The sequence below is a fragment of the Diabrotica undecimpunctata genome, chromosome 4 (genome assembly GCF_040954645.1).
Source record: "Diabrotica undecimpunctata isolate CICGRU chromosome 4, icDiaUnde3, whole genome shotgun sequence".
Classification (NCBI taxonomy): domain Eukaryota; kingdom Metazoa; phylum Arthropoda; class Insecta; order Coleoptera; family Chrysomelidae; genus Diabrotica; species Diabrotica undecimpunctata.
Genome location: NC_092806.1, coordinates 74,994,738 through 75,020,223, shown reverse-complemented (window position 1 = coordinate 75,020,223; position 25,486 = coordinate 74,994,738). Strand labels below are relative to the sequence as shown.

Sequence of the window (25,486 nt, the reverse complement as noted above, 5' to 3'; positions counted from 1 at the left end):
GGAAAAAAGAATAGTGGGAATCCACATAGGAAATGACGTAGTGTTCTCCCTAAACTTTGCGGATGACCAAGTCGTTCTAGCTCAAGATTCTTATGATCTAGAATTTATGATGAAGCGTCTATACAGAGAATATGTAAAATGGGATATACTTTGGCCCCAAAAACTTCACAAATTGAAGCCCCCTGGAAGAAGAAAAAGAGATAGAACTTGACGCTCATGGAATGAAGGAATTAGAAGAGCGATGGAATCAAAAGGTCTGGAGGAGGAGCATGCCTTAAACCGGCAGGATTGGCGGAAAAGAACGGGAATACGGCGATAGCCGTCTCCAAAATGTATTGTATTTACAAGTTGGATTAATGTCAAACATTAATAAACTTATTTTAACCTTCAATTGTGGCTTATTCCCATTAAAATAGTAATTACTTTAAAATGCCACAAGAAAGGCGCTTTAGAACAATAGATAAGATTTAGATAAGAGAAGTGAGTGTTCCAAAAAGTGAGTGTCGTCAGTCTTACAGTGACCTCCCCACCTCTTTCGGAGTACGGTACGTGCCTCCACACTCCTTTCGGAGTACGGTACGTGCGACAGTCAAATGCACACACGTAAGAGAGGGTGGTTTTAGTTGGTAGGCAGGATAATAAATACCTGAATCTTTGGCACTGCTATCTTTAGTACTTTAAATTAAAATAAAACCCAAATTTTAGGGACTCACAATAGAGGTAGCATAAAAAAATTTCAAAACCTAACCCTCAGAAAAATTGTGAGTACGCCACTGGTTATGCAAGGAGCACTATTGTTTATAAATACTAAAATAATTAACTAAAATTGCCTAAATAGTTTTGTAAAACTAAATAGGTTTTTTATAGATATATTACTTATAAAGTGTAAATTTTATAATATCGTACTTTCAAAATAAAAGTTGCAGTATCTACTATTGTGTAACTCTGTAAGTTTCAGCATGACCGGTTCAAAATTCAAACCGATAACATTTATAATAAATTTTGTTATAATCTGCCAAAGTGTTGTACAAAGTAATTGATATGGCAACCCTGTTAGTATGACGTTTAGTTTGAAGCGTTTCGAAGCCGAACGTAATGCTATCTATCGATGATAAATACTACCATTGTTTCAGATGGAGCCATCTCCCTACATTACAATTTGAAGGCGGTAGTTCAAGACATAATTCTTGTTTAACGCGATTTTTCATATGTTTAGGAAAAAATATTTAACGTTTTATTGCAAATATTTTCCACTTTTACAGTTTTATATATGTTGTTATTAAAAAAATTTTCGGTTTCTTACCGGTAACTTTGTTATAAGCCGAAACATATTACTTTTTCCTATTGGGACAAAACTGTAAATTCAAAAATTTTCAAAAAATTCATGAGTATTTCTTATAATTATATCTTGATGCTGTAAAAAAATTAACAGAATCCTATGTTTGGTTTTCCCGCTTTATACTTGGAAAAAAGTAGTTTTTTTGAGTTTTTTCAAAAACGAAAACATGAAGTTTGCTTAAAAGTTGTCAAAATACTTCTAGTTATCACATATACCTTCTCAAATTTTTTCAAATTTTTTGAATTTACAGTTTGTCTTTTGGGGGGTGCACATCAACCTTAAGATCGCCCATTAATATGTTAATGTATGGAAAGACTGACTTAATAAGTGAAGACAAACAACCTGCAACAAAAAGGTTCAGACCTGACAGTGAAGTCGAATAAATGAACCAAATTTTAACTTTTAAACCAATGTATGTAAAGAAAATAAAAAAAGTAAAGTTCAATAAACATTGCAAAATTTAATAAGGCAAGTGATGAAAAAATCGACTTATTTTATCAAAGCAGTAAGGCAGATTAGATTAATATTGTATATCATATTTGTAAGAAAAATAGAATAAAAATCAATATTGTTAATTATAAAAATACAAACAATTATAATTAATATAAGGAATATAATAATATAATGTGTAAAAAATTACCTGAAATTTAATTTATAAAATATATAAGTATTATTACATCATTGATATAAAATGAAAAAACATATGTTGATTTTCCGGGATTTTCCTAGATCTATGGGGGTGAAAATTATGTCATCATTATTAATACTGCGACAGACTATTCCAGCAAATTTAAAAAAAGTAAGTATTTAGGGTGAATTTCAAATGGACTCAATTTTTCCGAGTTTTCCCATATTTTCCGGCCAGTGAAAACTATGTAGTTATTTATATTTTGACGAGCTACGCCAGTATAAAAAAAAGAGGCTTGCAGCTGCAAAGGAAGCCGAGAAAATGTAAATTTTTCCTACGTGTTGCAATTTGAAGTTCCAATGCCGAAAAAAAAAAACGGAGCTGAAACAGATATCCTCTCCACTTTCTTATGTCGATCTTTCGAAAGTACCGTCGTTTCAAAAAATTAGATAAATTTTATAGCTATAAGTTTCAATATAAAGTTTAGATTTTCATTCAAAATTTGTGCAAATTTTACTTCTTAATGTTTATAAACAATGGAGGTATGATTTTTAAAAAAATAGTCACTAACTTCGTTCCTATTGGTCATAGGTTTTTTATTTTTTAATGTGAGCTTTTTTACCAGCTATCCAATGGTTGTACGTACAAGTCTGTAGCTTGAAAAATATAGAAGTTATTACAATTGTTTATAAGTAAAAAACATACCCCTTTTTCAAACGTTTATTTTGTAAATAATTTCGATGAAAACTCAATATGAATTTAACTGCTGAGATAGTCTAAGTCTTACAGAATCCTATGAAATTTGCTGAATGTGTCCAGCATCATGCATAGGGCAAGCTCAATAGTAGTAGCTCAAAATAAAGATATTCTTGACATAAAAAAATGACATAAATATTGTTTATTTAAAATATAAGGGAAAAAATTTATAGACAAAAAATCTAATTGTGACCATAAATTATTGCTTAAAAAAAACGCAAGGTAAAACCTTGCCAGGAGTATCTTTTCATCTATTCATCATCTAGTATCCCCCACATATGTCTTAAAAGCTTCAGATATCTGCGAAACATTTTTCCACCTTTTTTTTTAACCAGACTGGGCTAATAGTTCTTGATAGATTAAATGAAGAATTTAAAAAACATTTTTAATTTGAAAAATGTCAGTGGCGCACAATTTTTTCTTTAAAAAAATTGATGCCATTACCCGTCAACGGCAATGAGAATATAAAATTCATCAATGTGTATGTCAAAAAATGCGCAATAACCAACTTCTAAAACCCACCAAATTTCATTAGCATATCTCAACCAGTTTCATATCGTTAGTTTTATAGTAATAAATAATAAATCGTTAGTTTTTAAGAAAAATTTTAACACCCCGTATCTTGGAAAAGGAAGCATTTGCAGGCATACGTTTATATAGCAAACTGTCATTATCTTTTATGCTTAATTAATTCCTGAAGTTAGTTGCACGTATTTACTGAAACATGCATATTTGGATCAGCATGGCCTCAAAGCTACCCCTCTGCAAAATTTCAGATAATTTAACTGTAACCACTTCTACATAAGAAAAATGCTGAGGTCCTTTATGTAGATCATTTTTTTTATATAACAAACTTAACTTCAGATGATACTTGGTCGGTAATTAGTTTTAAAGTAAAATAATCTTGGAGCTAACAGCTCCAGATGTGGCTGTCGAAGTACAAAAAATCTCATTTATGAGATACCTATTTCGGACTGACCTAAGTGCTCCGACAATTAGTTTATTTCAATACAAAAATGTATTGATTTTAAAGGCAAATACTTTAACAAACAATAAAGCAGATTTTTTCGAAAAATATGTTTTTATTCAAAGTATAATTTGTATGCGTGTCGTAAGATTGTTTATCAGTACGCATGCTTGGTTGTATACTAACTTCCAGCCATTTCCAGTCAATGTTAAAATTTGACAAGTATAACTTTAATTATTAAATTTACTACTACTTTTTATTGAGTTTGATAAATAGAGCATAACAGAAAAAGTTCAATAAAAAAGTACGAGCAAAAACAAAATAAAGCGATATCGATTACCCCATAAAAAATGAATACATTTAAGACTATTTTCAGAAAAATGAGAAAGAGAAAAAGTAAAAAGTACGTACAAAATAAAAAATAAAAGAAAGCTAAATGTGAAAATAAAAATAGTAATACACAGAAGAAAATAATGAAAATACGAGTAATTAAAGAATCGCGATAATAAAATGGCCAAGGGTCAACTGCAAATACTCAAAGTTCAAACAAACCAAATACCTTTCCTAAAGCCTCCAAAAGGATAGTGTAAAAGCAAGAAAAAGGGAAAGAACAATATTAATGTTAAATACGCTTTTTATTTCCTATTTTCAATAATTTTATACATTATCATTTTTTATTATTTGCTTACTTTCCATAATTTTTTGTTACCTACGGTTTTTAATAGGAATGGGACACATTTTTAACCGAAAATTTATTTATTTTGACAGTTCAATTTTCGACGTGGAACTCTACTTAAATCAAAATGTATTTTTAATTAAAATTGTGTTTATTTCCCATTAGAAATAGTAAATATCGTGCTCAAAATGCCCAAAAAAATAGTTTCTGAACTTCATTTTTTTGTCTGTGCACCATATTTTATGTTAATTACTTTAGTCAATTCAATTTTCCCAACTTTTCATTCGTAAAATTGATTTCGAATCCTGTTATTTTATAAAAAGGTTTTTTGTTGATATCTATTAACATTTAAAGAACCGTAAAATAAAAGTAAAATCAGGATTCATGTGATTTTTTATTTTTTGTTTTAGCTAAAATTATTTTCTCTGCATGAAATCAACAGGAACTTAAATTTTACAGTAATGGGATTATTTTCTGCTGACTTTTCTATGGTTCATTTGGTAAGAGCACTTTAATACATCTTATAAAGTTTACTTATTTATTACAGACTAAATCTTTAAAAAATACAAAGTTAATAGTAAAATATACATAAGTATTTACCAGAAGTGGCAAAGTAGTAATGAGTGGAGACGAAATTAGTAATAAAACGAAAACATTAAATGTAAATAAAAGGAATATACTCAAGAAAAATAATAAATTATTATTTAAATATACCTAATGTGCAACGTGCAATGTATGAAGCTTGTTCAATTGAAACCCATTTTTTGAACAGAAAAAATTTATTGGCAAACACATCTACAAATCATTACCACTACAATTAAGAAACATAACTCACCAACTCAGCTTCAAGAATTCTTGTGGCTGTTGCTTGAAAAATTCTTTTACGGTATTTTTTACTTCTTTATTCAACTGAAGATTACCTTTTAACGCCTTTTTCAGTGGTCCAAAGATATGAAAAACGTAAGGTGATAAATAGGGACTGTATGATGGATGCTTTAATATCATTGTCACGTTAGTCCTTTGATTGGCAACACCAAAAATACAAAAAAAAATATGGTACAAAAAAATCAGAAGAAGCAAGGGGAAAGCGGTTTTTGAATTCGTTGCCTAGAAGCAACATTGCCAGTCAAGAAACACTATTTGGTACGAACTACGCTAATGAAGATCTCAAAATTTAGTTTAATCATATTTAAAGAACTATTTAACTAAAAGACATTTTATTGATTAAAAAAAAATTTTACATATAAAGCGCCTCAGACTAAAAAATTCTATAGGCCTAATTCTAAAGGTGGAATGACAAAAAACAATTTTTGTTCATTGTAAAACAAAGCCGCATGTTACGATGTATAGCCAGTTTTACAAAATCTATATCTTCTTTTAGCGCTATAAACTGGCCAGTGACCTAACGCATCTGTTGTGGTAGCATCATCAGACTGTACTTTCCGTACTTGATGGACGGCCTCGCTTTATTTTAATCTTTTCAGTGTTGAACAAGGACCTAGCTAGTTGGACAAGAGGAATTCGTGAAAAAGTGGCTCAATAATCTTTATTGCTGGCAGCTGCACCACCATCATAAAAATCTAAGCGGAGAAAAATCTGTTATTTCGGAAGTCTTTGTGTTCGCCTGGTATATCATATTCTTTATTAGAATTAGTGAAAAAAACCTCGTAAAATACTTAAGAGGCAATGCTACCTCTACTGTCCGTTGTCTACGGTTTATAGCCTTACTGTACACCTCCCTTCGAGGAAAAAAATGAAATCAATGGAAAATTGTTGCGCTTCATTTTTCCGTCCGTCTGTTTGGTGTAAAGATATATAGTCTGTTTCTCTTAAAAATAAAAAAAATAAAAATGACGGTATTAGATTTTTGTTTCGATACAGGGCAGCAGCAAGCCGCTTATACGTATTTCGACCTCTTTAGGTCTCCGCAGAGCGGTATAGCCACTGCTCTAAATCTAAACAAAATCTATCCTGTCGTAGACCAATAATTATTAAAATAACTATTTACGGACGTAACTACGTCATCTAATATCAAAAGGAGATGCCCTGTATCGAAACAAAAATCTAATACCGTCATTATGTTTTATTTCTTTACTCCGTTTGGATTACCAAAAACTGAATTCACTACGAATTTTGACCATGATGAACTTCAGGTGAAATGCAATTTTTAGATTTCCTTGCCGAGTAATTTATCAAGCTGTTTGCTTTGCAAGTTTTAGAAGGCACAGTGGTAAAAAATTGTATTCGGTTTCGCCAGGTAGAAATCGAATGATTTCTCTTTTTGTTAAAAAAATCGTTTACAATAATTAATAACGCCCTAAATATTAAGTAATGTTCTTTCTATCTCCACTTAGTCACTTTACACTTTGCGCTATTGTTTACCCTGTATTTGTTATTTATTTAACCAGTATACAGCTTAACATTGTTCTTATAAATTAATAAGTATTTATTGTTTTTATTTATGATAATGTTAGGTGCTTTATCTTCGATAACTGTATATGGACCCGAAAACAAAGGATCTAGTTTAGAAGATGACTCTTTCCTAACTAATACCTTGTCTCCTTGTTTATATATTACTGTGCCTATTTTGGCATCATATCTTTATTTACTGACTTGTTTTGAACTTGTTAGCATCTCTCTGACCTCTTTAGTTGCTGTTTGCAGTCTGTATCTTAGCTCTAAGGGGTGATCCTCAAAATTGTATAGCGGTTTAATCCCGTTCTGTACATTTGTCGGCAGTTTACAGGTTTTTCCGAATACTAATTCAAACAGCGTATAACCTGTTGCTAAATGTACCGAAATGTGTATGCAAAGCAATAATATTGTACCCACGTGCTCCATCTTGTCGGGAATTTTGACAGTTGTATTCTCAGATACGCATTTAAATGCTTATGAGTATTCTCTAAAGTTCCAATTATCTCGTGATGATATGCTGTGGAGTTTAGTTGCTCTATTTGCAGTAATGCGCATGTTCCTTAAATATTCTTGTCATAAACTCTGTGCCTTGGTCCGTTACGATCCTTCGAGGTATTCCATACCTCAAAATGAAATTTTCTACCAATGATTTGGCTACTGTTTCGGCTTCTTTATTTTTTATTACGTATCCTTCTATGTATTTACTTAATTCGCATTGTAACGTCAATATATATCTGTTCCCATTGTCATCCACCTCTAGTGGGCCTACTAGGTCTATGAATATCGTGTCAAATGCGCTGATGGCTGTCCATGTGATATTCATGGGCTGTCTGTTTCTTTTAGAGTGCTTATGTCTTTTACATATTCTTCGACATATCTTCGTAATCCGTTCCAGAAATAGTATTTCCGGATATTTCTGTACATCTTATTTATTCCTGCATGTCCTCTTGTAGGTAAGATGTGGAAGTTGTTAGTTATAACTCTTCATAATTTCCAATCTGCTATGTTTTGTTTGTCTTGTACTATACAAACTTTTATCCCTTTTCCTTAAAATATTTTGGATTCTTTCGTATTTCTTTAAGAATTGGCCGATTCTTATTATCTTGCATTACTTTTTTTTAATCTTTCTTTGAAATTTATCATTATGTAGTTCAATCCATTTATTTCGAATTGGTTAGCTTCTATCCGTGGACTCACGAAAAAATCTACTTCGGGTAGTGTATTTTTTCATTATTCCAAAATATATTCAAATATGTTCCTGTTGCATTACCTCTTCTATATCCTGTTTGTTGTGTTGCTTAGTTGCTGTTCCTTCCTCTCGGTGTTCTCCAAGTTCCTCTACTTCTTTGGAAATTGGTTTGGCTATTGTATCGTTGCCTTTTCTACTCATGTGTTCCTCTATTCCTGTTATCCTTATTTTCTTCTTTCCTTCTATCAACCCTAATTCTGTATTCGTACGCCATGTTTCTTCTTCCTTTTCCGTGCGTCTTACTCATATGGTATACCATCGAAGTTTCTGTTCGTGCCATAGATTCTTCGTCTTTTGCCATAGAGAATGCTTCCGCTAAAGTTGTGACTTCTCTTGATTTTAATATTGTGTTTATTTTTTCGTCCTTAAGTCCATTTTTGAATAGGCTTATAGAATTTTTTCATTTACTTTTGATAACACAGCTTCTGACTCACTGTTGCCATCGGCTTGTGCAATCGTTAGTTTTGCCATTAGCTCCTCCAAATTCCTCCCGAATTTTTCTTTGGATCTATTTGCTTGTTTGGCTGAGTTTCTCGGCCTATAAAACAGGTACCGATTGTTTCACTATTAATTTGTCCTTCTGTTACCAGTTCGCTAATTGAGGCATATGAATTTTTCAGTCGTAATTTCGCTGACTGGGTCAGGTTAGCCTTCAATACGTATTTCGTCAATTGTGTATTTCCTAATTCGTCCAACAATTCATTATATCATTCGATTGCATCCGAGAATGCCTTGATTGACTCTTCGGTGCTTTCAATATGTGGAATCAAGTTCCCTGCGGTTTTGAGGTCACATTTTGCTGGTATTGTATCGCTTTTGTTCTTCTCTTTTCTTCTTTGCAATTCTACTTGTATTGCTTCAATTTTTCCTTTATTCTTATAATTATCTCTTCGACAATTATATCTTTCTCCTCCCTGTCCCTTTCTAAATCGTATATCGTATATGTAGCTTTAAATTTATCTGTGTAGCTCCTTAATTTCTCTAACCATTTGGTGGTCTGTATACTATTCTTCTGTTGTACAGTGTCTTTTGTTAGATTCCTGTGCAATCTACCTAGTTCTTCCAAAATTCGTAAAAACTTTCGATCATAAATCGTTCCTTTTAAATTTGTCTACAGTTTATTTTTGATAATAAATGAAACATTTGCTTATATAAGTAATAACATTTTTAGAGAATAAAATTAACAAATAACTTTCGTTTAAAAATAATAAAATACGGTCAAATCTCTATATCAAGCTGTATATGATCAAAAATATAAAAAAAAAGGGTAGGACAATAATTATTAACTCACAGGTGGTTTGTGTCCTTAACAGTTTCTCTTAGCAGGTTGTAGATGCTCCTGAAAATCTAGCGTCCAATCCCAACAGCTTCGTTAATTTGGTCACCTCCCGTCGGATTTGTCGTTCCAACTGGCTGCGCCATTATCTATACAGCAACAATAAGGTGAATATGAAAGCTAGGGCAAATGCTACTACCCCCAATATCTCTGGAATTGATATGTTGTTACCTTTCCCGTTATTAATTGTAGTGCCTCCGCTATTTCCCGCCTGCTTTATGAATATTTGTTCCTCCTTCTCCTTGTTCTGGTTATTTCTCTTCGCATGTTCTAAAAGTGAAAAGGGCAGGCAGTATCGCCATGTCACGTTGGTCCTTAAGGGATAAAAAGAGCCAACTTTCGAACTCAAGAAAATCACTAACTTTCAGTTACCGTATAGGTCTACGAGGAGTATGTTACGTTATGTACACATCTCAAACAGTAAATATACAATAATAATCCAATAATAAATCTCTTTCACGTTTTATATATTCTCTCAGGGTTACCTTACCGACTTTGAATCTACGTAATGCAAGGCTGTGTATAAAAAATAAATGTTTGTAATCCAAACATAACTGCTCGTGTCATGACCCACTTTTGACAACATATATGATGTAAGATATTCTATATAACATTACAATGTAACGGTTTATACCCTTACTGTACATCATACATATTGTTATGGATTTTCTTTAATTGCTTTAGCAAAATGAGGCTAAGCATTTTCGAGCAGAAGGATGACACGATGTTGAGAGCTTCGCTGGACGTTTTCGTCGTATTGCTTGATGGGGTTTATTCAAAGTTTAATTTCACAGGTTAACATTGATACGAATTTTAGATTCGATAAACTCTACGAGCAATGATCCTTTATGTTCAAAAACACTTTTAAAATGACCTTGCTGCAGAAGGTTGAACTTTAAGATTCTTTGGTAGCACGCAGACGTTATCGTTTTGCCTGTAAATCCGTAAGATGTTGCAAATATAAATCTTATTCGCAAGTTCTTTTGGTCATCTGACAAAAGGTGAGGCATTCATTACGCACCAATTTGGCTGTAACCCAGTTTGTGTACAATACTATACACAGATTCTATACTCTCACCAACATTTTTTAAAATTGCTATGATTGAAGTTGTCGATTTTCTTTAATCAAGCCTTCCACACATGCCACATCCCTATTAATGCACTAATAAATGCGTCTATTAATGCACTAATAAATGCGTCCGGTCTTGGCTTATCATTCGGTTTGTCTCTTCCCCTCTTAAATTTTCTAAACCAGTGCGTGTTTATTTGGCGTATTAATTTACAATGCTTACAAACCTTCAGTATTATATTTAAACAGATTGTCTTAAGTGCAATGTTTAAGTCACAATACTTAAAATCGCAGTTAAATTCAAATGAGAGAAACTTTTTTGTAAACGCTTTTGTTCTTCTCTTTTCTTCTTTGCAATTCTACTTGTATTGCTTCAATTTTTCCTTTATTCTTGTAATTATCTCTTCGACAATTATATCTTTCTCCTCCCTGTCCCTTTCTAAATCGTATATCGTATATGTAGCTTTAAATTTATCTGTGTAGCTCCTTAATTTCTCTAACCATTTGGTGGTCTGTATACTATTCTTCTGTTGTACAGTGTCTTTTGTTAGATTCCTGTGCAATCTACCTAGTTCTTCCAAAATTCGTAAAAACTTTCGATCATAAATCGTTCCTTTTAAATTTGTCTACAGTTTATTTTTGATAATAAATGAAACATTTGCTTATATAAGTAATAACATTTTTAGAGAATAAAATTAACAAATAACTTTCGTTTAAAAATAATAAATCGTCCGGTCTTGGCTTATCATTCGGTTTGTCTCTTCCCCTCTTAAATTTTCTAAACCAGTGCGTGTTTATTTGGCGTATTAATTTACAATGCTTACAAACCTTCAGTATTATATTTAAACAGATTGTCTTAAGTGCAATGTTTAAGTCACAATACTTAAAATCGCAGTTAAATTCAAATGAGAGAAACTGATCAGATTAATGTTTACAAACATAACTAACATTGCAGAATGTTACTTAAGCGGTTACAATTGCTTCAAAGGCTAACCTGACCAAAAATGGGTTACAATTAAACAAGTAATATTAACTACGATCACTTAAATAAAATATAGTATCAAGCGAAAACAAGATTCTTTTAGACAAACTAATTGTTTTGGAAGCTGATACATCCCATAAATTTGTTTTTATATCTAAAAAGATTTAAACTTTTGGAATTCAATAATATTTACTGATGAAACCAAAATAAACTTGTTTATAGTTTATTTTTATGAACGAGAGAGTAATTAGCATAATTTTAACTGGTAGCTCCGACCACTCCATGGGCGTGCTCAAGATTAATTGAAAAATTACTTTGAATAATTGTAAAAAATAAATGAATTATTTCAGTGTTATAAAGTGTTATGTGTATGTAAACAAAAGTGACCTCTTTTATCACACACTATATTAGAACTGACTGGCCTACATTAAAAAGGGTTTTAAAAAATTCACATTTTTTTTTAATTTTTAAAAATTACAAAAGAGAAAAAGAGTTTTTAAAACCGTCTAAGGTATGTTAAATAGATGAATAAAAATATTAATATAAAACTTACAGCTACTTGTTACAAATCCAAATCAGATTCAGAAGATGAACTTTCAGAACCAAGATTTATAAAAACTGGCTCGATCATTTTATCAGTAATATTGTCCAGCTTCCACATTTTTTCCTCTTCTTTGATAGTGTGATTTACTGCCTTTTCCCAGTTTTCAGGTTTTACATTATTTACGACCTCCAAAAACAACTGTTTAACATCATGAATTTTAAAAGTGGTATTTTTTCTTGAAACTTCACTCTTTATCTGTGCCCATACCAGTTCAATCGGGTTTAATTCACAATGATATGGTGGGGATCTAAGTACTGTCATTCCACGATTTTTGGCAATTTCATCAATTTCGTATTTTTTAAATTTTTCTTTATGAAGGGCACACAACGAATAAAGTTCCTTTCTTATAGATCCGGGATGGTACGTAATATTTTTTAAACTCAGCCAATTCTGCAAGTCTTTTTTTAACCACTTGGTTGTGGGCAGTCCTTCTATAAGTCTGGAGTGATAACTTGCATTATCCATTACTATTACACAGTTCTTAGGAAGAAGATCTATCATTTGTTCGAACCATTCTTGAAAGACATCGGCGTTCATGTCTTCATGGTAGTCACCGGTACGAGTTGATTCAAAAGTTAATAAACCAACTTCAACAAAACCGTCTGAACTGCCAATGTGTACTATTATCAGCCTGCGTCCCTTTCCTGATGGTGGGTTTAAACCAGTAGATAAGTTATTTACAAAAGCGTGCCTTTGACTTGTAACAGTTTCATCCTGCCAAAATTTATTTGGTGTATGACCCTCGTTGATCCATGTTTCATCAAGATAAAATATCTTTCTTTTTTGGTTTCTCATTTCCTTTATGGTTCTTAGAAAATGTCTTCTCCATATGACAATATCGCTTCTTTCTAATAAAATAGACTTTCTGGGATTATTTTTCCAGCGGAAGCCTATTTCTTTTAAAATTTTCCATAACGTACTTCGACTCATTTCTGGGTAATCCTTATCATCTCGAACTGAGACAAGAACTTTATCCAATGTTGGAAATTCTTGTCTAAAGAAGAATTCATGCACTTTCCGTCGAAGTCCTTCTTTAAAATGATATTCTATTTGAAATTTTGGTTTCCCTGGAGCATTACGTGGCATTTGAAAACTACCACATTTCTCTTCTTTAATAACTCTGTAAATCGTAGATTTCCCAACACCAAGTGTACTGCTAACTAACTCAACGGTCTCATCAACACTTTCACATAAACGTTTGTCTGTAAATGATTTAAAACAATTAAATATTAATGTTTTTTCATTAACTGTTAGAGGAACAATTTTTCGGCGTTTACACGGCACTTCCAAATTTTCCATAACACTAGTATACACAATAAACTGCACCTTGCAACTGAAGTACCTACTTTTAGTGAACTGTTAAGAATTTTGAATACGCCACTTGGACCTTCCTACAAAATGGAAAAACCCACTATCACATTTTCTGTGGAATAAGTTTAGAAGGTAATTATCTAGTCAATTACTGTCGTAGATTGCTGGAATTAAAGAATTAAATGTTTGATTGTTGAAACCCTTACTTCGTGGAATGCACTCATTTCAGATAAAATAAAAAGTTTTATTTTATCTAAAGAATTAAACTTTATTTTGCAAATAGGCAAAGAATTAAACTTTATTTTGCAAATAAATAAAATAAAACGTTTTATTTTATCTAAAGAATTAAACTTTATTTTGCAAATAGGTAGGTACTTATTAAACTTTTATTGGTTATATATAACCAATAAAATAAACATCTTACATTTCTTGCAAATTCATTAGTACCTGTTAACCTCCATCACTCCGACACTGGCAACCTTATTTAGGGATTAGTAATCCTCACAACTATTGTATTCTATTCTGCTCCAACCTTTATACCTGGTGGTATAAAGGTGGTATAAATACTCAATTTAAAATTGTTTTCCTATATACTTCTGTAAACTTGTTGAGAAATATCTGTTTTTCATTGAGTCACCCGTATTAACAGTTTAGGGATTTGCATACATAATTTATTGTTTTATTACTCTCTCATACATAAAAATACACTATAGGTTAAATGGAAAAATATTGACTTGGAGAAAGCCGAATAAAAAACTAACATTAAAAAATATGAAAGCTACGGTAAAGCACGGTGCAAATGTAGTGTTGATGTAGGGGTGTATGTCATCTGCAGGGGTAGGTAACATGCATTTCATAACAAGGGAATATGAACCAGTACATGTACTCAGATATATTAAGGCAGCATCTCGCAGCTAGTAAAAAATTAGGTATTAATAACAATTACCGGTTTTATTGAGACAACGATCCAAAACACACGTTATATCGTGTTCGTACTTGGTTGCTTTATAATTGCCGAAATGTCATTAAAACACCAGCCTAGTCACCAGATTTAAATGTTATTGAAAATGTGTGGTTGACATTAAAAAATAGTAAATAGTGCCCCAATATCAAATAGAAATCAATTGAAAGTACTCAGAATTTTCCCAGAGTACTCTAGAAAGTTGGCTAACTAATGCCTAGACGACTGCAGGCTGTAATTGACAATAAAGGAGGACCTACAAAATATTAGCAATCATTTTTCAATACGTAGAGTTTGTTTTCTTTATTAATTTTTTAAAATATTTATTATTATTTAAGTATGGTATATTTGAAACCAAAAAAATTGGTTATACTATTTTAAAAGACTTATAGTAATTTAATTTCAGTCCACTGATACAACTTAGTTTTATTAAGTAGCTACTGCGTCATTTAAACTGTGAGTCACTGTATATATACATATATATATATATATATATATATATATATATATATATATATATATATATATATATATATATATCTTCTTCTTCTTCTTCTTCGTCTATCCATATTGTTTTTTATTGTACGCTACTTGTAGCCAATTTTTCCCGGCAGTCCTTTTCAGATCATCTGTCCATCTCATAGGAGGTCTGCCTCTGGGTCTTTTGTGTTTTTATGGTCTCCAGGTTAAAATTGATCTGTGTCATTTGTTTAGATCGCTCCTAGCTACATGTCCAGCGTATTCCCATTTCAATAATGATTTTTGCACCACATCGGTGACTTTGGTTTTCTGTCTTATCCATGTGTTTGTTTTCTTGTCCTTAAGTGATATACCTAGCATTGCTCTTTCCATCGCGTGTTGAGTGACTCTAAGTATATTCATATTCTTTTTTTGTGATTGTCCATGTTTGTGCCGCATAAGTTAATATCGGAATAATGCATGCATCAAAAACTTTAGATCTAAGATGTAATTGAATTTGTTGATTTCTGAGTATATAGTTCAGTTTACCGAATGCTGCCCAAGCTAACTTTCTTCTTCTTTTTATTTCTTCAGTTTGAATTTCCCTATTTAGTATTATTTTTTGTCCTAAGTATATATATATATATATATATATATATATATATATATATATATATATATATATAATATTATTCTCTGTTTTATTAAATTTTAATGATGACCTGCATTAGAAAAAAGAACTTAGAAAAAATTATTATTATTAAAATTTAGCTAGTAAGAAACCGATTGAAATAAATTATTGTCTTGTACAAATTTGTTAAACATTTTTTTTAAATAGATATGTATACAAAACTAATAAGATCATTGATATTTTAGGCTTTTGGTACAATGACGACATATGTGGTGTTATTAATACAGTTCAATGTAGGAAGAGAAGAAAGTGGTTGATACTAAATTGTTGAAAAATATGTAAAATAAAGATGTTCAAAAAATAAATGTTTTCCTTTTCAATTAATTAATTAAAGATCAAACAATAGTGGTAAAGTAAAATACTGTTTACAATTTTTATTAATAAGTAGCTAAAAATTTTACTGATTTAGGAAAAACATCCGAGAAAATTTATTTATTATCACAACTTATATCTTTAAATAATAAAAAAAAGATACATAACGACAAAAACTATAGAATTTCTTAAATGGTATGAGGGTAAGGAATTTAAGATTCATATTTGGATCGGAAACTAATAGATACCTGAATCAGACTTCTTTTATAAGTAATAGAAACCGATTTAGTTATTATTATACATTTTTTATCTTATATTGACTTGAAATTTAGTGGTTAACATAAACCCCCAAAAGCTTAAAATCATTAAATTTAGAGATATAAATCATTAAGAAGGGGGATTTGGAGAAATTAGCGAATTATGGTGCAGTAACCCCGGAGCTCAGCAATCCCAACCAGCAGTTTTGTCGGCATTTAATTTTTATATAAAAGAAATACTACTAAGTTCAGTTATTTTCAATCAATAAAGCAGTTCAGTATACTTGTAAAAGTTATTAAAAAGCGTCTTTTTAAAAAGTGCCTTTGTGAGTGAAAACCTTTAAGTGGCACAGTGCAGTACGATAGTGGGAGAGTCTCTAGAATATCCTCGTCATTCTCAAACGTTTACCCGCTACGAACCAACCAGAAAATAAAACTACAGACGTTCAACTCCAGAAGTCTACAAAAGACGAGGGTTGAAGTGTAGAAATCAATTTATATGACGAAAGACGATAAAAAGAAAGTGAAAGAAGTAAAGAAACCAGATTCCGAACAGAAATGCACCCAAGCATCATCATTTATCTGTAAGCAAATTTAATCTTTTCTCTAATCTAAATTTAATTGCTTCACAAGTTTCATCTTTTAGAATAAGTAATTCGCTTTCAACTATTAGTGAATCGATTGTCGAACCTGGTGCTGCTTCTATTTTGCAAAATAACTCAGCTTCCAATTTAGTTTAAAAACCAACGTTAGTTTTTTAAGTAATACTTTAAATAACTTAGATATACCATCTATAATTATTACTCCCGCTAGTCAATTAGCTACTATGGCCGTCGCACCAGCTCCCGCTCTCGTTTTCGATGTCAATAAAGGCCTTTCTATCGTACCTGATTACCTGATTACCTGAACTTCACAACTTCACGGAAGTTATTACAATGCTTCTTAATTATGTCTGGGATCATAATAATCCCGACAACCATCAAAATCAAATGATAACTCAAGGTGTAATGAATAAAATTAAAGGAAGAGCTCAAGAAGTCATTTCCGTATATGTGTGTAAAGATTGGCCCACAATAAGAACACACCATTCAAATTCAAAATTTTGCCGATCAACGTAATGAAAACTACGTTTTATTACTGTTTGTCTCACTTACAAGAGACATAGTAAACTTGAAGCAAGGAGCCAATGAAACTCCTTAACAGTTTCACGAGGTAGGTATGTCACTTTTAAACACAATTTCGAATCACATAATGCAGATCTAAAGAGGAGCAAAAAGGAATTCTTTCAACAATAGGCTCTAACTACATTCTTAGCAGGATTACTAGAACCAATGGAATTAACCATACGATCAATGAGGCCTACAAATCTTGCTTTCTCTCTACAAGGCATCCAGGAAGAGAACAATATTACATACTTGAAGAAAACAACCAATTTTTCATTGCCATATAAGATTTCTACCCACACACAACCCCAGAGACAGCCACAGTTCATGACACCACCCCAATGGCAACAACCCATGCCCAGGCCACAGTTACTACTACCATGCCTACTATGGAGAACAGGCATACTACTATCCAAATCAGGACGCATATTCAGATAATTACCACATAGAAGATTACCAAAATGTCCAATACGAAGAAGAAGATGTAAATTTTTCAAAGCTCCAAGAGGAAAACGAAGAAACGCAATCGAACTCCACTCCTATTCAGATAAAAATGAACTTCCATATATCAAAATTAAAAATCGTCATCTTAAACTTCTTCTTGATACAGGGGTAACCAAATCATTTCTTAACCCCGAAATTGCATCCAAATTTTATAAAAATTTTATTAAGCATGAACCGTTTGTAGTCAGTTCAATACCAATGCACAATGATATTGTGCCGAAATTTTAATTTTTCCAGAATATAACTCTAATATTAATTTAAAATTCTACCTTTTTAAATTCAATAAAACATTTGGTTGTCTTATCGGCAACGATATCTTAAAACTTCTACAAGCACATCTTAATTTCCTAGTACCCACACTAACTACAACACACTTAGTTCTCCCTTTCTTTTATTATGAAACCAACAAAACACAATTTTATACAATTAAATTGGAACCCAGAACAATCACGCAAGTACGACTTCCAGTAAAACAAATAAAAGACATCATACTTACATCAAAACAATAAATACAAGAGGCCTAAGAGAAACTTTCAGTGAAGCCTGCAATCAACTAGCCTGGACCGAAATGATCAACAACACTGATGAACCTATTCAAGCAGCACTCATTGATCCTATTAGAAGCAATCCAATATATCTTCATGAATATCACCTACTTGGATACTTCGGATATCGTTCCTATGGAAACAGAAAAAATAATAGATAACGACCCTCTCATCAAAACAGATCATCTAAATCCTGAAGAAGAGATGCACATCAGACGTTTATGCAGAAAATTTGCAGATATATTCCATAATCCTGATGATACTTTAACATTTACAAATCAAATAAAACACCACATAAGAACAACGGATGAAGTCCCAGTTTTCACAAAATTTGGAAGTAAGTTTAAAATTCTCTCCGATAACCGACAATACATAAGATGACAATATATCCATCATCAACCATCCAAGTTCAGTGTGCGATCCAGACAAAGCAGCTCCTATAGATGACTTGGACGTAATTATCAAAGAAAAACCAACATTCCGCCTAAATGCAGAAGAAATGAAAGTAATAAACAAACTTCTACAATAAGAAAACTTAAGGATTGAAAGTCAGCCAACAAGTTCGCGTCCATCTGGGAAAAAATTATTGATTGCACGTAAAAATTTTATACAGATATTTAAAGGTTCTAAAAGATATATGAGGGTTAGTTAATAATAAATCTGTGAAGACATACAGGTGATTTTGGCTATAAACGTTTTTTATCCAGTTTAGAGAAACATAGTTAAAATAAAAATTGTAGATTCAAAAAGTTCTTCCATTTGTGAGTTTCTAAATTAAAATATATAAAGAATTCACCAAAATAGTTGCAAAAAACCCTTGATTTTGCAGAACTTTATAAATTTTAATAACTTTGTTTTTGCATAATGGTATGTAATGTAACTAATAAAAATAGTGACGATTTGTTTATCGTAGAAAGCGATTATGTAAACAACTTTTTGTTGAGCTATCCCAGTTTAAAAAAAATTTATGTTTTACGTGCCACAGAAGCCAAGATATTGCAAATTTTGCAATCGCGCTTCATTTTGAAAAAGTTCAAATCTAAAAAAAAACCGAGCTCAAATGGTTCTCCATTCTACTTTTCCGAAGCGGTATTTTACGAATACCATCATTTTAACGGGTTATAAATTTTTATTTCTTTACCGCATATGCCATATGTAAGTTGGAACGCACAAGTCAGATCTTCATTTAGTGTCCCTTCAATTTTCAGCTCTTACTGTTGATAGACAATGGAAGTATGATTTTAAGAATAAAATGCTTTGGTTTTAAATATAAAATGCTCTCTTGCCTGGTAATGGTCATAGAAGATTCTGTTTTTTTTTTTTAGAAAGTGTGTTTTTCACCAGTTTTTCATAAGCCTCTAAATAAGTTTGTGGCATAAACGATATCAACGTTATTATAAATGTTTATAAACAGATTAAATAACCTTTTAACTATTTGCTCTGATTGATATTTAGCGCATTTTAATAACTTATTCATTTCCATAATTTCAAGGAGCTATGTTACATGTCTTTGCGCAAAAAAAGAGTTATTATAATTTATAAATAACTGCAAAAATAAGTTTTTTTTGCAACTATTTCGGTTAATAGTTTCATGTATTTTAATTTGGATACTCTCAAAAATTACATAACTTTTTATGATCTACAACTCTAAAAAAGCTGAAAAAATCTTAAACAGATATTTAAAGTCTCTAAAAGGTATATGAGGGGTAGCTGATGACAATTATGTGAAGACTACAGCTAATTTTGCTTTGCTTTTTTATTAAACGATCGTAAAAAGTGAAAAAAGTTTATGCGCATAAAACGTTTCTTATTCATGTTAGAGATATATGATTAAAATAAAAGTTATAGATCATAAAATATTCTCTAATATTGAGATTTTTACAATTAAAATACATAAAGAATTGACCGAGATAATTTAAATATAAATAATATAAATATAAATAACTTTCTTTTTTGCATAACGATATGTAATACAACTATTTAAAATTTAAAGTGTGCTAAATATCATACAGAACGACCATACAGTTTATGAGTTATTCAATTTGTTTATCCAGGATACCGATTATTTAAACAACTGTACTTGTCCAAACAGTCACTCTAGGGTTATTTTGTAAATAGAAATCGATTTTTATGGCTTCGTTTTAAATTATTAAAAACAAACATCAAGATTATATTAAATTTGTTTTTAAAAATCAGTTTGAAGAATAACAAATTTTTAGCATATAAAAATTTCTAATAACTTTGACTTTTTTATGTGATACACTTGTATCTAGGCTCAATATAAAGCTAATAAAATCATTTAAAAAAAAAACCAAAACCTTCTATTGCCCAGAGGAAATCAAATAGCATTTTTTTTTCTTGTTTAAGAAATTGCAAATATTTTCATTGTTTATTAACATTAAGAGCTGAAAATTAAACACATTGTAAAAGAATATCTAAATTTTATAATACGATTTATAAATGGCATACACAGTGAAGAAGTAAATTAGTTTTGAAACATTAAAATAATGGTACTCGTAAAATATCGCCACAGAAAAATGCAAGGGAGATCTGTCCGCTGCAATTTCTCAGCTTGTTTCTTGTTATTGGTTATGGAAATTTCTGTTTTTTTTTTTTAAGTGCTTTTACACCAGCATTTCATTGAGCCTACGTACAGCCGTATGACATGAAAAATATCAAAAGTAGTATAAATGTTTAGAAGCTAAAAAGCACTTTTTCATACTGTTTTTGTAATAAAATGTTGAAGTTTACAAATAAAGCTTCAAATAATCGATTCAAAAAACGTCAAATAACTGTCAAAGGTTAAACACCCTTTTTAAAGTTCCTCACGGATTTTAAAGATTTAAACAGTGTTAAACAGATAAAGTAATTCATCGACGAGTTAACAATACGAAGCGAAGTTCTTTAATCACAATGTGATAAGAAAACGAGTATCAAATTTGGTTTTATATTTCAATAGTCGAATTTAATTGCGGCTATATTGGTGTAATTAAAGAAAACCAGTGAAAATCCCAAGAAATAGGTGAGATCCTTTTTTCTTTCTTTCCAGTTTGGGAGAGGGTTCATTAGGTACTCACATTTAGGTATTGTGTTACGGTCTGGGTAACCAGGACTACACATCATGAACAGCAATTAAATATTTACATTTACACAAAACAACTTCAATTCCAACCCAAAATCATATTTCGTTGCCGCAGTCTCTAGACCTCCTCTCCGTTCGTTTTCTAAAAGGGAACAAGTTATTGTCATGCACTCCATTTTGAATACTGTTTTATTTAAATATATTACAGAAATTGGTGAAATAGTTTATCCAAAAAATATTACTTTTAAATCTCGCATTTCGAATAATCGAATCTGCATTTTCCTCACTTCTACCGACATCGTTGATCAACTAATACACCGAACGTCATAATTAATTCCACCGTCATCTTTATCTGCAGGCTTCTTTCTGCGACCAAAAGAATCCTTATTTCAAATGTATCTCCTTCCATCCCACATTCACTAATCGAGCCGTCCCTAAAAAATACGGAACATCAGATGATCAATAGGCATATATCAGGAGTTTTCGTAGGGAAACATTTGTAATCCCTGACAAGGTGAACTTCGAAGTGCAATCTTCTCTGTTAATTAACCATGAAAATACATCCTTTAAAATATTTTTATTCTCTGACAGACTATAGTGTTTTCTTTGTAAGCTTACGGGTCGTACCGTGGGGTCTGATTGCAAAGTCTCCAGTTGACCAGATCACACACTTATTGCAGCTAATGCTCCTCCCTCTTCTTCATTTTCAGCTGACTCTAAGGAGTCCTTAATCTTAAATCCTTAACTTCATCAAAAGAATTTCTATCTTCGGAAATTGAGTCCATCTCCGTTAACTACATACCCATCCTGGCTGCCATTATGGATTTATCCATCCCTCGTCGTACTAATTCAAAGCCCATGTTGGCAGTAGGACAAAAAAGGTGACACTTCAATGACAGTCCTCCTGATACTCCTACCATTCTATCTTCATCCGGTATTCTTGCTCTATTAAGTTCTGTTCCTCCTTCGGCATTTTCGATGCCACCCAAACCAGCCAAAAAATGTCCAAATCTAATCTTTGATTGGATTACTCGATGAAACCTTATTATATTTCCGCTATAGAAATGATTTACAAAGATAATCCGACTAATTTTACACTCAATTCCACGCAACTTATTACATTTCTTGAGAACACTTTTGTATGTATCACCCCACTACAAGAAGCTTAAAAATCCTCCAACATAAATGGTATTCAAAAGGACTTATTGCAGCTCTACATAGGTACAAGGAAAATATCACTAAAAAACCGTATCACTAGAATCTTAAAAAAGTTAAAAGAACAGCCTACCTCCGACTGACAAGAGTAATATAAGTGCATCCTCTGATAATTCTTCTGGTGTCAAATCTAATCACAGCATACATGATGAATAGAATTTCTCTCTTTCTCTCGCATTTATTCATTTTTTCTGCTTTCTGTATATTTTTACTTCATCTTTTGCTAAATTTAGACACGATATTTAATTAAGTAAGAAAACTTTATGTACTTCAAATACTAGCCCAAGTCCAGTGTGGAAAAAAAAATTGTTAATAAAAAATAACCTTAAAATATCCAATCTCTTTTTTAATCGAAAGGTTATCCTTGACAATTAAGAGACAGCCAAGATTCTGACAGAAAATTTAAAATAAAAGTTTTGCAACAAATCTGGACCTAACCATATATACTCTTTTCTTCCTTCGCCCTTTCATTATTCATCCTCAGTTTCACAAGATACCAATTATCCGAACTCTCGTATAAACTATTTCGAACTAAAAGCTGCACTCAAATTTTATAAAAACACAAAAATTAGGGTTTTCTAGAATGATCTTGAAAAATTTCTCGAAAATTCCTTAGGCACCAACGACCCTCTAAATGAAGCCAGTAAATTTACCACTGACATACCGCTGACAATCGTTAATGAAAGATCTTGCCCTAATCTATACTAAGGTAAAAGAAAGATCATTACAAAAAACAAACGAACACAAACGGGTTATGTCATGAAGACAAATCGTTTTCGGAATCCATATTCCATCATCAGTGTCTAGGTGTACATTACTTGAGCCACTAAATATCTGGGTAAAAACCCGTTAAAAGTTATATGTTACAATTTATTTACATTATTTAGTCTGATATATTAGGATGTTAAAGTTACCAGTGGATATGATAACTCCACTCTCATTTATAAAAAAAAACTGTTTCACAAATCCAAGGCAATAAAACTAACCTTCATCCTATGAATTTAGTCATCCTTCATTCCTATATCCTAACTATTTCTTCTATCATCTTCAACAACACAGTTAGTTATCTCTGACAGTCAATTCATTTCCGACACACTCGCTAATGGGATTGAAGACAGATTCAATAAAAGTAATATGGCTTTTACTCCCAGTTCTTTACGCGCTCAATCTTTCTCCACCATCTCGTCAACTCCACACGATGTCACGTTTATGAACGCCTTGTTTCCCCTTAATAAACTAAAATTTACCTTGTTTTCATGTACAAAATCTGTTGATGATCCCGATGATATCCCTTATATATTTTTAAAAAATCTCTCTAATACATCTCCCTCCAAACTTCTCGAAATTTTTATAACCTTATCTAGAACACACAAAAATTCCCAGATGTTTGGGGCAATTCTATAATCATTCCAATTAAAAAACCTGACCAACCATCTATACCTCCAATATCTTTCGTCTGATTTCTCTTACTTTTATTACCTGCAAACTTCTTGAAACAATGATCAATGAAATACTCACTTGGTTCGTTAAACAGTATAATATTATTCCCGACACTCAATGCGGCTTCCGACGTAATCGGTCTACTATTGATAAGTTTTTTATTTTTCAAACACACATTTCTTAAGCAATCTATAATCAACAAGATGTCGTAGCAACTGTACTTAACGTTGAAGGGACATTTTATTCAATCTCCAGAAAAGCAATCATTTACAAAATCTCCCACTATAATTTAAATGGTAATATTTTCTCATTTGTAAAAAAATATCTAATTGAAAGAATCTTTAAAGTCCTTGCCAAGGGTAAACTTTTTTAATCTCTTCCTCAAAATTAAGGTGTCCCTTTAGAATCTGCATTAAGTTTAACTTTATTCATTCTTGCCATCAACGAAATTTGCCTCCCATCAAATATGTTCAATACGCTGATGATCTAATCATTTACTGCCATATTAAATATGTCCCAACCTCATATAAACTTATACAAAGTGTAGTAAATCTAACGAACTAGGATTATCACTCTCTGAGAGCAAAACCAAATTAATAAAATTTTCCATAGGGATTTCCACTCCCTTACCCCAAATTTTATTTAACAATTCTCTACTTTCTGTATTGAAAAAATCAAATCTCTGAACTTAAAATCAATTGTTTTAAAAGGTTGAACAATTTTAAAACCCTCAGTCATCTACAATGGGGTGCCAATAAAACTACTTCTAGGTCTGAGCGCTTTCGCTTTAGTCCTATTGAGAGTGTATACCGTGAATCTAATGAACTTTCTCCTACCCAAGACGATAATCACTTCTACTTCCGTATGCTGGATCAACATCCGCAAATCCATTTAATCCCGTTCATTCCCTAATTGCCACAATGCCATCTTCTTCCACTAACAATAACCAACACTTTATCATAAAACCTATACCTCAATTAATTTGTCCACTACTTAAAAATATTGACCTTTTTTTGACTAGTTCATTTCCTGTACCTTTACTTCCCCTCTGGGCTAAAGATCTCCCTTCAATATATACCTCACTCATTATTTTTAACAAACTTGAATCTTCTAACCTTCTTATAAAGAAAGCATTTTTAGAATTTAATTCTCTATACAGATGCTTCTAAAACTACCACTGGTATTTGTTGTGCAGTAGCCACTAAACATGAACTTGTAAGATCATCTCGGTTACCCTTAATATGCAACGTTTGCACAGGTGAACTATATAGTACTGTGTTGGCTTTTAAATGCATCTCACATCAAAACAGACATATTGCCATTTGTTCAGATTAACTTTCATATATCCATTTAGTCAATACAATTTTCACTGAGCACCTATTAGTTCAAAACATTCATGACTTAATACCAAAATCTCTCTGCTTACGATGTAACAGTCTCTCTCATATGGCTGCCTTCTCACACCGGAATTACTGGTAATAAAACAGTAGATCATTTTGCCAAAGAAGCTACCAACCATGGGGTG

At 31.6% G+C, this 25,486-nt stretch overlaps 1 protein-coding gene across 2 annotated transcripts in view; it reads left to right on the top strand.

The window, feature by feature from the left end:
• Positions 1 to 15,732, top strand: part of LOC140438277 (putative gustatory receptor 28b) — a 77,654-nt gene extending 61,922 nt beyond the window's left edge. For both annotated transcript variants that reach the window (XM_072527970.1, XM_072527972.1), the window contains exons 4-5: positions 4,777 to 4,866; positions 15,629 to 15,732. In XM_072527970.1, coding sequence (XP_072384071.1) covers positions 4,777 to 4,866; positions 15,629 to 15,700 — 162 coding nt within the window. In that variant the 3' untranslated portion in view covers positions 15,701 to 15,732. The remainder of the gene's footprint in view (positions 1 to 4,776; positions 4,867 to 15,628) is intronic.
• Positions 15,733 to 25,486: the final 9,754 nt, after the last annotated feature.